Below are 18,226 nucleotides of genomic sequence, written 5' to 3' on the forward strand. Positions count from 1 at the left end.
AGAAATGTGTTGAAAATAGAGAAATGGGAATAACAAGAGAAAATGAAAAAAAAAATGAGAAAGTGGAAGAAAGAATAAGAAAAAAAAATGGTGAAGGGAGGGAAATAAAATTAGAATGGGAAAAAGGGGTGAAGTAGCTAAGGGGTATTTTTGTCTAGATTGGGTAATTTTGGAGGCTATTAAAAGGGGAAGGTTGGTTTTGCAATATTGAGGGAATTTTATCCCTTTTAATCGGTTATCCCAAAAAATAATAATACATATATTAAAATTGTTTTGGTGAAAAAATTGGTATATGCATGATATAATATGTGATATGTGACAATAATATTTTATGTGTTTATAAGAAAATTGAATTTTTTAAGTATATACTTAATATTAATCTATGTTAGGTATTTAATTTCATTAAATGTCATATCAATAATTTATACATACTGCATTGTAATAGATTTTTTAAAGTACTATGCATCAAGTGTGTTATATAAAGGACATGCATATCATGAAATTTATTTTATATTTAAATTAGAATTTTATATTTACTATTAAAATTTTGTAAATAAAATAGAATTAATAAAAATTATTTGATTTAATATTAATAAAGAAAAAGGAAGCCACGTGTCACACATGGATGCTTCCCCTGTGAATAGTAGGTGAAATTCCAGCTTTCAAGTATAGCGTATAATTATTCTTTTTGGGTAGAGGTTTCTACGCCATGTTTGGGAGAGCTTCCTAGATTAATGCATTGTTTGATTCCTAAAAAGTAGGAAAGAAAAAAAAAAAACAGATGGTGGCACTATTTAGATTGACAACTTGGTGTAAATTGGATAAAACCTACCAAATTTGGATTTGAACATGGATCAAACTTACCACGATGCCATGCCGACCATAAAAATTAGGGAATGAAGTATAAAAGCAGAAGCTAACGAACCCAATTGAAGTTTAGAACCTTACTTAGGTTTCAACGGACAATACTGCAAATGTTGTACTCCTTGTTATGCATTCCATGGGCGACCATCATCCTAAGGTTAAATTACAAAATAAGAAGTGAAAAAATTAATCCATTTGTTGTGACCCCGTAGATAAAACGAACTCCAAACATTTCTGGGTCTTAAAAGGGTTGTTCTTTCACTTCATCATTTTTAGAAGAGTAGAAGTAATTTAAACAATTAGGGGGAAAAGGTGCAATAGGAATTAAAACTGGATGCTTCAAGATTAGGAAGAGGCGTCTGAGTAGGGTCTGTTGCATGCAAACCCCAAGTCCATGGAGATGAAAGATTCAATATAAAGGAACCTAGTTTGGAAGAAATAGGTATGCTTGGGAAGGTTTTTGAAAATTATTCTTAAAAAATAGTTTTTGAAAACAATTTTGAATAATATTTCTTAATGTTTACTAGAGAAAAAACTTATTTAAGAATTTGGAATAGTTTAAACTTATTTTCTCTATGTTTTCAAATATTTTTTAAAAATAAATTTTATATATAATATTTTTATTTTTATTATTCTTCATATTTATCTCATTATTCTTTAAAATAGTTATTTAAAAATAAATAAATAAATAAAATCAACTAATGTGGGTTTTAATTATTCTTCATATTTATCCCATTATTTATTTTTATTTTTTTAACAATTGTCTTAAAGAAAATAAGTAAAATCAACTACTGCGGGTGAGATCGATTCTTAGGTAAAGAATAGCTGAGTCAAGGACATATATATTTGGGTAATTGAGGACAATCAAGATAGGAAGAAAACAAAAGTGGGGCCAAATGCCAATAATATATATTATTGTCTCCCGGTGCAAGCTTTGTGCAAGGCAACTGAAATAGCCTGCCCTAGAACTGATATAATTTGAAAATCTTGGTGGAAGATTGGATGATAGATGTGTAAACCAGTTGACTTTATATTAATCAGTTATGCTGTATTAGTCCTTTTAATTTTTAGACAAGAAAAATAAAACCTAATTAAAAAGATTTAGAACATATATATATACTCCAAGGTTGAATTATGTGATTAAACTTCATTTCAAAAGAGTTAAAAAGTAAGAAAATTGGAGAATGGAGTTGATGCAGTAGATGATGAGAGGATTTAGCATTATCATCATATGAGAAGACTGCTCAATACTCAGAAATCAACCTACAAACCCTGATCACCATAATACAAACTACACAGTTTTATTATAAGCTGCATGGATTCATCACCATGGACAAGATTATGCTTATTTAGCAGCAAGCATATATATATGACACCCAAAGGCATGTAAAATATATACTTTCGATTTGTCTCATTATCCATAACTTGATGATTTCTTCAGCTGGTGTATGTGTCCATAATAATAATAATAATATGACAAATCTGTAGCTGATGGCCTATTTGGAAAAGGTGCTTGATGGAGGAATGCACCACCGTCGTCCGTTTGTCATTTGGCCACATGCCCATTTCCGTTTGGCATTTTGAAACTTATGTTTCGACAACTCAAACGGAACTAAAGGCAGATCCCCTCAAGTCCGATGGTGGAAAAGGTGCTTGATAGAGGGATGCACCACCGTTTTCCGTTTTCCGTTTGTCATTTGGCCGCATGCCCATTTTCGTTTGGCATTTTGAAACTTATGTTAAGACAACTCAAACGGAACTAAAGGCAGATCCCCTCAAGTCCGATGGGGTGGTTCAGTTTGTCTCACTGCTATAAATATTACACCTGAAATCTGGTACACGTGTCTTTTGAAAATTATAAATGATTAAAAGTAATTTAAGCTATTTTGACTTATCTTTTTTGTTTATAATAATCAGAAGGATAGTTGAATCACTGATGGCTTAGGGCTTAATCTCGGAAGTGGTTATGAATTATGAGCTGCATAATATAATATCTGAATTAAAAAAAAATTAATTCAGGCATGGAAGAATAATAATAGTTAAATTTTGACTTTCACACATAAACCCATTGAAATGGTGGAGTCAGTTAATAGTTAAGGTAAGAAGATTGAAGTATGGAGTTCATGCAGTAGATGATGATGAGAGGATTTAGTATTAGCATATGAGAACAGTGCTCAATACTCAGAAATCAACCTACAAAACCCTCAGCATAATACAATACACACAGCTTTATTATATGCTGCATGGAGAAGATGATGCTTAATTTAGCAGCAAACATAAATACATATATAGAGGACACTCAGACATGTACTTTTCACTCTCATTATCCCTAACTTCAAAGGCATGTACTAAGGATTTTCATCACCCTTAACTTGGCGATTTCTTCAGCTGGAGTGTTCAGGAATCGAACTAATTGGATTTAGATTATCGTCGGTCATCATATGAGAAGACTGTTCAATACTCAGAAATCAACCTACAAACCCTGATCAGCATAATACAAAACACACAGTTTTATTATAAGCTGCATGGATTCATCACCATGGACAAGATGATGCTTATTTAGCAGCAAGCACATATATATATATATATATATATATATATATATATATATATGGGACACCCAAACTTGTCTCATTATCCATAATTTGGCGATTTCTTCATATGGTGAATGTGTCCTCAATTGAACAAAGTGCATTTGGATGAAGGTTGGGAATCAAATCATCAGAGTCGGACGTCGAAGCCACAGAGTGATTACTAGTCTCCTCATCCGGAGATTCCGGATCAACTTTGGTAGTCAAAGCTTCGTCCACCCGAGCCTCAAGGTCTTCCCGGACAGGGTCACTTGTAGTCGCATGCCTCTTCTTCAGGTAGTTGTTCCACCGGTTCTTGATAGCATTAGGAGCTCGCCCACGAAGATAATTTTCTGCCATAGATGCCCACCTGCAAGCAACACAACACAGGAACTCCACCTCAGACTCAAGCTGATCACCACACTATCATATTACATGGAAAAATATGAGGATGATTCTCATTACCCCACATCATGGCGTCTTAGATAGATGATGCGTTCATCTTCCTGTGGGGAAAATTTCTCTTTGTTGAAATCAGACTTCAGATGGTTATTCCACCTTTCCCAACAGCTCTTTTCATCCCTGTCCTGCAGGTTCGCCAGCTTTATCACATCTCCCCAAGGTAGATTGGGGTATTCTGTCTTAAAGTGTTTGAGCTTATCGTCTTCTTCTGGGGTCCATCGCCGTCTTGGGTCCCGTGGCATTACGGATTTCCCTGCAAAGATGGAAGAAATGAACACTGCTTCTATGAGTGAGCTTGAAGAAATAATGTGAATGGCTAAGCTTCAGGTGGTGTATTTATAGCAGTGAGACAAACTGAACCATCCCATCGGACTTGAGGGCCGGGGATCTGTCTTTAGTTCCCGTTTGAGTTGACGAAAAATAAGTTCAGTTTGTTTGAAGTCAAATGCCAAACGGAAATGGGCTTGCGGCCAATGACAAACGGAAAACGGTGGTGCATCCCTCCATCAACCACCTTATCCACCATCGGACTTGAGGGGATCTGCCTTTAGTTCCGTTTGAGCTGTCGAAACATAAGTTTCAAAATGACAAACGGAAATGGGCATGCGGCAACGGAAGACGGTGGTGCATTCCTCCATCAAGCACCTTTTCCAAATAGGCCTATAAAAACCGGCTCCAAACGGAAATGGTGCATATCCATGTCTCCATAATCTGACCACATGGCATTGCGATATATCGTATATGGTCATGTATCGGCAATCAACAGCTGGTCAAAGCGAATGGTCAACATGCTCAAAGCTCAAAATTGAGCTATTTTCTTCTTACTGCCGTTGGGGGCATTCAAGGCACCGTTGAGGCAAGTTTGTCATTTGCTAAATATCATGCACCAAATATATATATATATATATATCAAAAGTTAGGATATAAAATATTAAAAAAAAAATAGTTTAAAGAACAAATTAATTATAATTATTTTATAATTAAATAAAAAATTTTATTTAATTGATTAGCAAAAATATAAAAATGATCAAGATAATTTTCTCCAATGTGTTTAATATTATTAATATATTAATTAAATATTAAAAAATTATATATTTATCATTATTTATTTTATATTGTATCATAATTTTAATATTAAATATATTTTAAAATTAAATATATTATAATCAAATATCCCAATATTATCATCAAATAATATTTGATGTAATTTAATAATCAATGTACACTTATCAAATTTATATTTTTTATTGACACGTACAATATTATATATATGTATATATCAATTTATTCAACAAAATAACTTTAAAATGTCTATTATACTTCTAATTTCATTTTTAAAAGTATTATTTTATATTTTTATAAGTTTTGATCAATTTTAGGTTTATCGACATTTTTTATCAAAATATCCGTCAATATATCCGTGATTACCGATATTTTCATCCTTGATTGTATTTGACCTTCATTTGGATTACAAGTTAGCGTATAGTTACTTTACTTGTTTTCTTGCTTTGGATTGGCCACATTGATTTATTTAGCTCCTTTGATTCATCATCATCATCATCATTATTATTATATGTTTATTTCTATTACATACCGGTTTGATTTTATCAGTAATCTTTTTTATATATTTTTTCAATCATCAAAAAAAAAAATTTGAAATCATTTTTTTTCCTTAATTGAACTCCTTTTTTAATGTAAGCAGAAACATTTTTTAAGGAATATTGAGATGATTTTTTTAATAATAAAAAAATCATTTTTCTTAAAAAAAATAAAACCAAAACCATTTTTCTTAATAATAAAACCAAATTCATTTTCCTTAATGATCAAACTAAAATCATTGGAATCATTCTTTTGTAAATATGAGAGGCTTACAACTTACCTTTTGGAAAAAGGTTTTGAGAGATGGGAAGTTGATAGAACTCTTTTCATTCATAGGTATAACTCTAAACTATTAATGACTCAAATTTATGTTGATAATATAGTTTTTGGAGCCACCTCAAGTGACTTTGTCCTTAATTTTGTTGAGGAAATGAAAAAAGAGTTCAAAATGAGCATGGTAAGTGGACTCAATTTCTCCTTAGAACTGTAGATTAGATAACTTAAAGATGACATTTTTTTGTCTCAATCTAAATATGCTAGGGAGTTAGTAAAGAAATTTGGCCTTAAATCCACCAAGCACTCTAGGACAATCATGAGCACCACTTCTAAGTTTTGCAAGGACACATCTGGAAAATATGTTGAGCAAAAGCTTTATAGGAGTATTATAAGAAGTTTGTTATATCTCATTGTGAGTCGTCCAAACATTTCTTTTAGTGTGGACACTTATGCTAGGTACCAAGAAAATTCCAAAGAGTCACACTTAACTATTGTTAAAAGAATCATTTGCTACATTAGTGGGACTTTAAATTATGGGTTATGGTACCCTTGTGGTTCCTCTTATGTTATTGTTAGATATTTCAATGGCGATTGGGTCGGAAACATAAAGCATAGGAAAAACACTTCTTGTGTTTGCTTCACTGTTGGGGATTGTTTAGTCACTTGACTAAGTAAGAAGCAAAATTTAATATCTTTGTACATTGCAAAAGCGGAATGCATTGTTTTAGGAAGTTGTACCCAACTCTTTTGGATGAAATAGATCCTTAGTGATTATGGTATTAAGTAGAGTAATATGAGTATCCATTGTTTGAATTATATTCTCTAGGCTTTCTACTTGAATTATTACTACTCTCTTAAATTTTGCAAGTTCTTTGGATTAAATCATGCCCTGAGATGATTTTCAGATTATTCTTATTATTTTTAACTCTGCCAATTACTTGTTCTTTCAATTTCTATTTTGTGAAGCTTTGAGTATTCTATCTATTTTTCATATTTTTCTTCATTTCATTTATTCTATCAGACTTGAACGCTTATCTTAGCGTTCAAGTGCTCTTTTCATTGATCAAGCACTCAATACCAGCACTCAAAGCACTCGAGCATCCATAAGTTGCTTCTAGTACTCCTTCATGCAATATAAGTGCTTGAGTGGTCCTTAAGTTATATCCAACACTTAAACTGCCCGAGCACTAATCTTGCATCCAACAGCCCAAGCACCTATATAATGCATTCCAACGTGCCATTTTCTTCATTATCTTCTTTTTAGTTCCCTTGAGTGCCCTAGGTTTATGATCCTTGTCTTTTCATGGTCAGTTCATGTCCTATTTCGTTTTTTCGTCCTTATACTATTGTTCAGGGCTATCTTTTGAGCATTTCTAGTGGTTTAGTTTCTTAAGGTATTTTTCTCAATTTCTTGTTGTTATACTTTCTCAGTATTAGTAGTATGGCAGAACATCGTTGTCCCAAGAAGGTGACTCTTTCCACGTCTCTATCTCCTGAGCCTATACATGGTATTCCCATCTAAGGTCCTTTTAACCTAGATGATTTTTCTCTTAGAGTGTTTTCACTTCGACAAGGATTGTGATGGACACTATTTTGTCCTTCGAGGTCACCGAGTTGAGATAGAGCCCTCTATTGACCTTAGGGTTTTTCAGGACACCCTTCTCCCTACTCTCTTTCATGTTAGGGGCTAAGAGACTCGTATAACTATTCGAGGGATTTTGTATCCTCATTACATTCTCATATTCTATTTGAACATCCATTTAGTAGTTACTGGTCTCATGTTTCGAGTTATTATGTATAGTCAAACCTTCATGGTCTTTATTCTGTCTATCAGGCGTGTACTAAGCATGCCTGTTTTTGCTGGTCAGCTTCCAGTCTTCTCTCTAAAGGTTCATGCACTCACTAGAGGTGAGCTTGCCTATATTCTTACCACTTTGTATGGCAAGTCTTGTCCATTGCTAACTTATGTTTCCATTGCTAACTTCACCAAGTCAACTTGGGTCATTGTTACATATTTGTCGTATTCTTGCTACCCCTTGTCCTATCATACTCAGATTCAATGTCGTGTGGCTCACTTCATTCATGCTATCCTTTTTAGGTAGCAGTTCGATGTTACCTTAGTGATTCTCTATTACTATATCTTGATTACATGATTAGATTTATATATTTCTCCTACACACTTCTTTACCCTGAGTATTTATGTTTAGTGTGTGCAAATTACAAGTACTGAAAGAGTGTACCAAATCATTATGCATTATGAGAGTATCAACATGTGTTTGAATGTTTAGGCTTAGTTGAGAGTAATTGATGTTATGTAAACTTTATTTGAGAGTATTAAGGAGTTTATGCAACAGTGTTTTATCACAAAATTACCAAAAAGAGAGATTATTAGGACATTGAGTCTTATTTTTGTTTGTTGACAATTTTGTTCCTATTTATCCTACCTTAGGAAACCTTGTAGACAGTGACTTACTCTCCACTGAAGATTCAAGGTTGTTGTTGATTCAACCAAAAAGTCACAAGTAAACCTAAAAAGGTTTGTTTAGTGGCAAGTTAGGTGATTGAAGGGTTAAAGTGGATCAATATTTTTTCTATGAACAAGAAAATGCTTAAATTGATATTTTAGAAAAACAAATGACACTCAAGCATTGGAACTACTCAAGTGCTTATCCAATGCCCAAGCGCCTCATACGCTTGAGTAGTGGTTAAGTGCACTTAAGTGGTTGTCCAAAATCTGCCAGGCAAGCGGAAGCTTTGGTAATAGTTGGCCACTGCATCTGAGATTTATAGCTCGTGATGTCCGGTGTTGTAATATGTCCAACATGATCAATGCAGATGATTCTAATGTAAGGTTTAAACCTTATTTTTGCATTAGATCCTATCATATGTCGTGCTTAAGTTTATTTTTACTCAATTATTATCAACATTTTTTTATGATATTGATGATGATGATAATTTTGTTTAGTAGCCCCATATATATATATATATTGAGTAATAATTATTAACATAATATTTAAGATTATGTTGCAATTTTTTTTATAATGAAGATATAAAAGGGTTGTTAAAATGAAATGTTGACTTCAAATGGAAAGTATTCAATTTTAAGAATAAAATTTAAAATAACTACAATCTTAAAATTATTAAGGATAAAAATATCCGTTTTTACGGATATATTATGATATATTTGAAAATATTAGTGACAATTATGACAAAATTTTAGATGACAAATAAGTGGATCAAAATTCATAAAACTATTGAAAAAAATACTTTAAAAATGATAGAAAAAATAATAATACATATATTAAAGTTGTTTTGACAAAAAAAAATGATATTATGTATGATATAATATGTGATATTTGATAATAATAATATCTTGTGTGTTTATAAGAAATATAAATTTTTGAAGTATATATGTAATATTAAGTATTTGATTTCATTAAATATTGTGTCAATAATTTATACATATTGTCTTGTAATAGTTTCTTTTACTATTAAAATTGAGATCAATGTGGTTTCATGAGACTAGTGGATTCAAAAAGAGATAATAATCATAACAAGGCAAAATAAAAGAAGCAACACAATACATATATTAAAATTATTTAATCAAATTTAAATATACGAATAATATAGTTTGTAGTATTTCATAATAATATATAGAATTAGAAAATACATTTAATACCAAAATGATAATTTATCTACTTTATGACATATGTATAATTATTTTTCTATTTTAAAATATTTTTTATTTTTCTTTCTTCCTATTTTTTTTTTTTTAATTTTCAAGAATTCGATTAGACAAAGATGATTATTGTATTAAATGCCATTGTAGATAACTAAATAAAAAAAAAAAGTGATAAAACATAAAAAGACATGATTAAGGGAAAGAAATAAGCAAGAAAATATAATTTTGATAATAATTAATATAAATAGATATTTAAAGAATAAAAATAATTCCTAAATAAAATAATAAGCTTTAGATTTAAAAATATTAAGAAAAAAAAAAGAAAATATGTTTGACAATTAAAAAATAAATAATAATTTTCTATTTTTAAAAACAAAAATAACTTATTTTTTGAAAACATTTTTTTATTATTTTTCAGTTGTCTCATGATAATTAATTTTAAAAATAATGTTATAAATATGATGACCGATTAAAAATAAAATATTACACGCTAAAAGCTATATTTTAAAAACAATTAAAATATAGAAAAGAGGGTCCAAATATTTCAAGTTTATGAGAATAATTTTGAAAAAGTTAGTTTTCAAAATCGTTTTTTAAAAACACTTCCCAAAATGCCAAACAAATATGAAAAATATATTCTTTTTATTGGGAAAAAATATTTTCTCAATTTTTGTATACCTATCTCATGAGTTAAATTTATTTCATAAAAAAAATGTTGAAAGTATTTATATTTAATCCAATATATATGTGGTACCGACAATTATAAAGTCACGTGATGGAATAGCGAATGCACGTGTCTACCAACAGGTCTCCGGACATGGACAACATTAAAAGATACCATGTCGCACACCAAATCCCACACCCAACAATCACAGCCCTCCCAACTTTCTCTCCAGCCTTCACTGTCTACCTCTTTCCAGGAGCCTCCACAGCCGTCCGATCACCATCAGCAGCAGGGAGTTCGATGATCGGAGGGCGGGGAGGAGTAGTGGGTGGGTGGAGATGGGGGCTGTGGGCCGTTGATCTGGTGGGGTTGCTGGTGGTGGCGGTAATGGTGGAGGAGACAGTGGAGCTGAAGCTAAGCCACCATCTCCATGGGGTTGTGGAGAGAGTGAATGAGAGAAATGGGCCTTTTGTTGGGCTTTTAATGACTTATCCCACTGAAGAAATTGCTCTTCAAGTCTCTGGTTTCTTTGTTCCTAGCTCTGATTTTCCTCTGGTTCAACTTGCTGGTATGCTTCTCTACCTCTGTTTCTCTGTCTCTCTCTCTCTCATGGCTCTTCCTGTTTGATTCAATTGGATGGTTGGAGTTTGGAGATATGTGGTTTATGGGTTTGGGCCCATAATTTGAGTAGCCCAAACTCAGCCCATGACTTGTGGAGAGTTTGGGTGGCTCACTTACTTGGGTATTAACTTAATAAGGGTTTTTAGATATGTTTTAAAGTAATTTTAATGAAAGAGCTTTTAACTTGAAAGTGGACACTTAATAGAAAAGTAATACTAAGATTGTTTTTAGCTTTATCTTTAGCGTTAAATTTTATTCCCAACAAGGGAGTAGTTATCAGTAGTATTTGGGCTTGGACCAACTTAGGCCCATAGTATGTGTTGCCCAAAATTGGGCCCATAAGCTGTGGCAACTAGAGTCTTTCTAGTTGGGATGTGTCTCTTACATAGTGGGTGACGATGGGACTGACTAGAATACCGTTTGTATATATGGGGTAGTGCTTGGGCTTTTATGGGTGGCTTTTATGGGTTGGGCTCAGCCCAAACGTGGCCCATGCTTTGTGGAGCCCCAGTGTTCCATCTTTGATTGAATGAACTAAGAATGCCATGCGTATAAACGTTGTAGGGGCAGTTTTGGGTCCAAATGGACTGTTTAATGGCTGCGTCTGGGCCTGGAATGGGCTGAAATTGGCCCAAATTAGGCAAATGATTTGAGTAGCCCAAACTAGGCCCATAATTGATTTTAGCTTATGCTTAAAGTTATTTAGATTTAATAAAACTTTTACTTTTTTTGAAAATTATGGCTTCGGTTTTGGTTTCAGCTTTTAGTTAAAGGAAAAAACAAAAGCTTTCCAAATTGCGCCTAGAAATGTTGTAGATAGAGAAATGGGGCCAATTCTAAAGAGATAGTGGTTGGGCTTGGATAGGCTGACGTAGCCCAAAAGTGTTCTTAGTTTGGGTATCCTGAACTAGGCCCATATCTTGGGCCCTGGGTTCTTAATTTGGATTCTCTAGGCCAATTTAGACCCATAACTAGGGCTCCCGAAGCTCTCATTGTTAGTCACTTTATTTGGGTCTCCGACTCTCGGTAGCTCAAATTCGGCCCATAGTTGGGTAGGTCCATAACTTCCTCAATTAGGCCAGCCTCTTTGTAAACGGAGAAATGGGCTATTTTTTAGGGCGGGCCTATATGAACTGGGCTATGCTAGCCCGGAATAGGTCTTGGCATTGTGTTCCTAGATTGATTCTCATTGTATTAAAATCTTAATTTAAATACAATTTGAAATTATTAGTACCTATTATCTTATGTAAAAAATGATTCAATTATTTATCCCAACAATTTGATATTTCTCTTTTGCAACCATTTGATTGTAATTACCCTTCTTAACCCTAATATGATTTGAATTTTGGTGTATTGGATGTTAGGGAGGAGATTCAATATTGGAAAGATTAAGGGTGTAGATGTAATTTATGTGATGTCCGGGGAGCAAACGGTAAGATCATATATTTCCTTTGTTTTCTCTATTTTAATGTAATTAATTACTTAATTGTTTTTGTACATTTTTAAATTGTATAATATGTTAATACATGACTTTAAAATTGATATGAAGCATTTTGGGTGTTTTCTTTTATATATGATTTTTGTTACATGATTCCTTAATTTCTAATGGAAAATGGAAAAATTTTATTAAAATTATTTTTGTTATTAGTAAATGAATTTTGTAAAAAATAAGATTACTTGAAATAGGAATCTTGAGGATCAATTGAATATTAAGAAGAATCAGGAAGCCATCAAAAGATTTAAAGAAAATTTGGTTAAAGAAGTCTTTTCAAAATTCCCTTAATACATTTTGGTATAAGAGTAAACATGAGGTAGAATCACCCTATGACAAAAAATTTAGAGAACAGGGATATTCACACTAAGGTAAGACCAATTCAGATAAATCAAAAATTACTAAAATATTGCGAAAATGAAATTCAAGAACTTCTTAATAAGAAAATCTATGGAGTTGTTATACATTTAATGTTAAAAAATAAGTAGAGTTGGAAAGAGGAACACCTAGGCTTGTAATTAATTACAAATCTCTTAGTGACACATTAAGATGGATTAATGAGATGTTTTATTCCTAAATCTTCTCCAAAGGTTAGTTAAATTTAAGATGTTCTCTTAGTTTGATATGAAAATCAGGATTTTGGCAAATCCAAATTGCTTAAAAGGATCATTATAAGATAACTTTCACCATACCTTTTGGACCTTATAAATGGAATGTCATACCCTTCAATTTAAGAATGCACCCTTAGAATTCTAAAATATAATGAATAAGATCTTTAATTTTTCTTATATATATATATATATAGAAATTCTCATTGTTTATATTGATGATGTTTTAGTATCTGTTTCATCCATATAAAAACATGAGAAACATCTTAATAAGTTATCTAGACTATCAAGGAAAATGATTTAAGTTTATTAGCCTCTAAGATCAACCTTTTCTAAACTAAGATTAGATTTTTGGGTTGTCATATTTATCAAGGATTTATAACTTCTATTTAGATAACAATTCAATTTGCTGATAAGTTTCTTGGTGAGATTGAGGATAAGAAGCAATTACAACATTTCTTAGGAAGCCTTAATTATGTTATAGAATTTTTCATGGACAAGTCATATTTGTGCAACATTAAGATAAAGTTAAGACCTTGTCATGCCTTATATAATCTTCAAGCCTTTAAGATTGTTAAAGCGGATGCTTCAAAAATAGGCTATGATGGAATTCTTAAGCAAAATGATGGTGATAAGGAAAGATTAGAATAGTTCACCTCAGGGATTTGGAACAAAGCCTAACTCAATTATAACACTATCAAAAAAGAAATTTTAAACATTGTGCATCTAAAAATTTCAAGATAATCTTTTCAATAAAAAGTTTTTAGTTTATGTTGACTACAAATCAACACAATTAATTCCACAAAAAGATATTAAAAATATAGCTTATAAGCATAGTCTCGCCAATGGGCAAGAAATTCTAAGTATTTTTTTTTAGATGGAATATATTAAGGGAGAAAACAACCTCATTCATAATTTCCTGACTCATGAATTTTCATAGGATTCATGAAATCATAGCACCTGAAAGTGCAACTTAGACCTCCAAATTAATTAACCCAATCTTCTAAGAGATGTTAGAGCTCTTAAAAGCATTCTAAGGAATCATCTAACAATTCAAGTATCAAAAAACTCCCTTGGAGTATTAAGGCAGAACTAGAAGAAGAAGTAAAAACATTGTTTTTTGCCAATATTCTTCTCCTTGTGGTCCTATTCATACCATTCAACTTTCCAATAAGTTCTTAACACTTTATCATAACCCTTCAAACCATCCTAAGATCCTAAAGACCACTGACTTCCCAACCATTTAAGAGTCTTAGATCTTTAAACAGGTTGCTTAGTCATCTTCCTCTCGAGAGAGTTGCATCAAGTTCTACTTCATGTTGAAGAAAACAAGTTGTGGAATTTGCAAACCCTATATCAATTTCTTTAAAATCTCACTTATGGCTAAATAACAAATGGAAAATAATAAAATTAAAAGCGTCATTCATTAAGTTGATTGCTTTACTTGAAATATGTGGAGGATTTTGAAAGATTTAGAATTAATTTATCATATTTGGAATCGATTTTCCAATTAGAGTAAAACTTCAATAAAGGAATATTCAATAAATTAATAACCTTATTTAAATAATTAAACCTTCTAGTCTCATATCAAACAATATTAAGAATGTGTTTGGTAGTGATTTTAGGAAGTATTTATGTCTTTCTAACACTTGAAAATTTTTATCTTTTAAGTATTAAAGATACTAGAAACACTTCCTAGAATAACTACCAAACGCACTCTAAAAGTCTGTTTGACAATGATTTTAGGAAGTGTTTCTAACATTTTTAAAATTTAAATTTTTTTTATCATTCAAGTATTTGAAATACTAGAAACGTTTTCTAGAATCACTATCAAATGCACTCTAAGTGTTGCTCCAAAAATCACTTCATTCTTTAAATTTTTTAAAATGATCTTTAAAATTTTACTCAACACCTAATTTTTTTATTAAAAGTATTTTTTTGAAAATGACTCAAGTAGACCCATGATAAGTTTGATGAAACAAGATGTATTGCTAATATTATGCTCCTAAGGTTTTTTTTTTTTTTTTTTGGGTCCATAATTGAGTAATGCATATCAAACTCTCATTAATAAACCCTAAACTCCAATGACACCAACATTGTAAAACTTTCCTTGTATAATAAATGAAATTCGGTCAAATGATAATACCAAATTTATCATCATTTTTCTCACATAAATTATCGTATACTTTTGTTGTGACTTTGCCTTTTTATGGTACCTTCAGCTAAATGCAGGTATAACCGTGCAACTTCTTATTGACACATTCGATGTTGTGGGAATCGTTCATTATGGGATTGCTGGAAGCACTAATGATTCCTTGCTCATTGGTGACGTTAGTGTCCCCAAATATGTTGCCCAAACAAGTTCCTGGAAATGGAAGGTATTAGCTAAAATTAACTTCACTTAACACAAAAAATGATTAACCATCAAGAATTGTTTTGAAGTACATGCAAGCGTATTTCCTTTTTTAACTTTTTATTATTCTATCGGTTAGGGTTTAAGGTTCGGCATTTTTCTAACAAGTAATGAAAATTATGAACAAAACCATGACTAGAAGCTATAGTCACACCACATTTGGTGACGTTTAAGTCACGGTTTTAGAGAACCATGACTATAAGTTTTAACTACAATTTTACCTTTTTTAGTCACAGTTATAAAACATGACTAAAAGTGTTACTTCTTATAGTGGGAAACTTTGACTAGCTTAAAAGCCAAAAACAACCTAAGAAATTGCAGGCACATTCCTTTATTATTAGAATTTTTGGATTTCATCACTCTCTACTATTATATCAACTATTAGTAATGGTTTGAGCCACAAGCATATCCATTTTTCCAATGTTTGAATTTCATAGATATTTATTATTGTAATAGTTAGGATTATAATTTAGGGTTTAGAGTTTATTTATGATATTTTTTTTTAAATAACTAATCATTAGAACTGGTTTTGAACTATATATAGACATATTTCCCTTTTTGTTTACATTTATATTTTGGATTGAGGGACATTTTTTCAAAAAATGTTTCATTACTTTTTAGTACTAATATTGATTTAGGGTTCATGGTTTTGAGATATTTAAAAAAAAACGATGAGGAAAAAAGTAAGTTTACTAACTCTATAACTATCAAATTTTGCCTCTTATTTAAGGCATATGATAAAATCTAAATCATTGAATGAGGGTACAAACAATGAACCAAGGCACGGAGACCATGTAACAATGTGACCAAGTATATTATAGTGCAATTTGATTGATTATGTTTTTCGGTGTGGTAGCTGGATCCAAATGATAAACCATTGGAACTTGTTTTAAACTGCAGGCATATTTTCTTTTTTCAATGTTTGGATTTCATCTCTCTTGGTCATTGCATGCATGGGGTCTAACTTTCTTCTAACAGGTTCTTAGAAGTGGAAGAGTCAAAGCCTCAACCATTAGAACTAGTTTTGAACTGTGGACATATTTCTCTTTCCCCATTCTTGGATTTCATCTCTTTTATATTGGATTGGGTTTGGGTTTACAGTCGGGTTTAGGGTTGACATTTTTCCAATTGAATACTGATGTTTGGTCACGCATAGAAATTCAAATCAAAGAAAGGAGAATTACCCGAATTGAAATTTGGGGACTACAACTTACCGATCAAGGGAGAAAACCTTTTGGCAGAAATAGAGTTTACGCAGGTGCAGTTATACTCCACCGGCCGGCCAATGCAGGAGCTCTTCTGGCTTGAAACCGATCCAAAATGGTTCAACCTGGCCACTCAACTTCAGGTTCACCATCTTCTTCAACTCTTCAAACTTTCGCTTGATAATTTGAACTACCATTTATGGTGAATTCAAGCCTGTTTCCAAGTGAATTCACCGGTATTTTCCATTTCCCAGGAAGTGAATTTGCAGCAGTGCTTAAACGAGACATATTGCCTACCGGAAAAACCAAAAGTTGCATACGGATTGAGAGGTTCTTCTGCAGATATATTCGTCGATAATGCAGCATACAATGAGTTCCTTTTCAAGACCTTAAACATCTCGACTGTGGATGAGGAGAGTGCTGCTGTAGTAATGGTAAAACAAGTGTTATATTTGGGAAGTATTTTCAAAATCAGTTTTCGAGAATAGTTTTTTAAAATTGTTTTAACAAAATTCTATTTGGAAACTAAAATGTTTTTAATCTATTTTTCATACTCTTAAATATGTTTTCAAAATGACTTTTATATATTTAGTGCTTTATTTTTAATTATTCTTTATATATATATATTTTTTTTTGAACAGTCATTAGAATGAAAATAACAAAAAACAACTAAGCCTCTTTGACAACCGTTTTAAAAAACAAATATCTGTTTTTCAAAACAAAAGGATAGGAAAATATGTTTGACAACTAAAAAAATAAAAAACGGTTTTCTATTCTTAAAAATAGAAATATAATATTTTCATAAAACATATTTTATTTGTTTTCAATTGTTTCCATTTATTTTCTTATGACTTTCTGTTTTTAAAAATAATTATATAAATATAGAAAATGACCTTTAAAGCATATTTAAAAATATGGAAAATAGAGTAAAAACATTTCAAGATTCCAAAGAGACTATTGTTCTATAAAATACCATAGTATAATTTTCAAAAATGGTTTTTTAAAACTGTTTTTGAAAACATTTCTCAAATAAGGCCTAACAGATGCTCTCTTAAACCACTATGCTTTTTATTTTTGGTTCTTAAACATGTTTCTTGGATATTTGTTTTAAAAAATAGTTACCAAACAGACTTAGGGTTTTCTTTATTAGCTTCAGCTCTATAACCCTTGGAATGGTTGATATCATGTGCAGGCGTCTATGTCCAATGGAGTGCCTAGTGTTGTTTTTCGAGGCATATCGGACACAGCTGGGGATGGAGGAACACTATCATCTTCAATCTTTTCTTTGGCAGCTACAAATGCAGTTAGGGTTGCGGTTGAGTTTATTGGTTTGCTGGGTAGGGAGGGCAAAGTTCATGATCAATGAACCTTGATTGCTACATGTATGGTAGAACTGAGATTTTCTTTCCTCGGAAAATGTACTATATTAGAATTATTCTTTTTTTTTTTTTAGGAATAAGGGTAAATTAGTTTCTATTTCTTTGATCAGATGTATTTAAACTTTAATGGTGTTGTACCTATTTTTTAAGAGTGTTGATGATAAGAAACCCATATTTTCTTTTCTTCCTTTTTCTTTGTTTTTGAATTTTATGAAATTTCTTATCTATAATGTTATTGAAGAGAGTTTAATCTCATACACTACTTTCGTGGATCTAACTATATTCCACTATTATACTTGTTTAAATGTCTGCTTTATGTAAATAAGATGCAAAAAAAGTGATTTCTAAAAGTGAGTTTCATTATTCATGTGAGAGCAACATCACCATAGTT

The 18,226-nt window shown here is 31.5% G+C and overlaps 2 protein-coding genes across 2 annotated transcripts; one reads left to right on the forward strand and one right to left on the reverse strand.

The window, feature by feature from the left end:
* Positions 1-3,521: 3,521 nt before the first annotated feature.
* On the reverse strand, positions 3,522-4,138 carry LOC117910406 (transcription factor MYB53-like). The gene is made up of 2 exons (XM_034824476.1): positions 3,900-4,138; positions 3,522-3,804 (listed from the first exon to the last, which is right to left on the reverse strand). Exons 1-2 carry the CDS (start codon positions 4,136-4,138, stop codon positions 3,522-3,524), a joined length of 522 nt encoding a protein of 173 aa, XP_034680367.1.
* Positions 4,139-10,270: 6,132 nt separating this feature from the next.
* LOC117910407 (bark storage protein A-like) lies at positions 10,271-18,022 on the forward strand. The gene is made up of 6 exons (XM_034824477.1): positions 10,271-10,685; positions 12,103-12,170; positions 15,061-15,216; positions 16,408-16,599; positions 16,711-16,890; positions 17,649-18,022. Exons 1-6 carry the CDS (start codon positions 10,271-10,273, stop codon positions 17,820-17,822), a joined length of 1,185 nt encoding a protein of 394 aa, XP_034680368.1. The 3' UTR covers positions 17,823-18,022.
* The last annotated feature ends 204 nt before the right edge of the window (positions 18,023-18,226 follow it).

This window comes from Vitis riparia, unplaced genomic scaffold (genome assembly GCF_004353265.1).
Source record: "Vitis riparia cultivar Riparia Gloire de Montpellier isolate 1030 unplaced genomic scaffold, EGFV_Vit.rip_1.0 scaffold731_pilon_pilon, whole genome shotgun sequence".
Lineage (NCBI taxonomy): Eukaryota > Viridiplantae > Streptophyta > Magnoliopsida > Vitales > Vitaceae > Vitis > Vitis riparia.

What these genes read in the sequence shown, in the direction of transcription:
- LOC117910406 (XM_034824476.1), bottom strand. Translation starts at nt 4,138, where the DNA reads ATGCCACGGGACCCAAGACGGCGATGGACCCCAGAAGAAGACGATAAG. An exon ending in CTAAGACGCCATGATGTGGG is followed by an intron (nt 3,805 to 3,899) that starts GTAATGAGAATC and finishes TGTTGCTTGCAG; the next exon opens with GTGGGCATCTATGGCAGAAA.
- LOC117910407 (XM_034824477.1), top strand. Translation starts at nt 10,271, where the DNA reads ATGGACAACATTAAAAGATACCATGTCGCACACCAAATCCCACACCCA. An exon ending in TGATGTCCGGGGAGCAAACG is followed by an intron (nt 12,171 to 15,060) that starts GTAAGATCATAT and finishes TGGTACCTTCAG; the next exon opens with CTAAATGCAGGTATAACCGT. An exon ending in ACCTGGCCACTCAACTTCAG is followed by an intron (nt 16,600 to 16,710) that starts GTTCACCATCTT and finishes TCCATTTCCCAG; the next exon opens with GAAGTGAATTTGCAGCAGTG.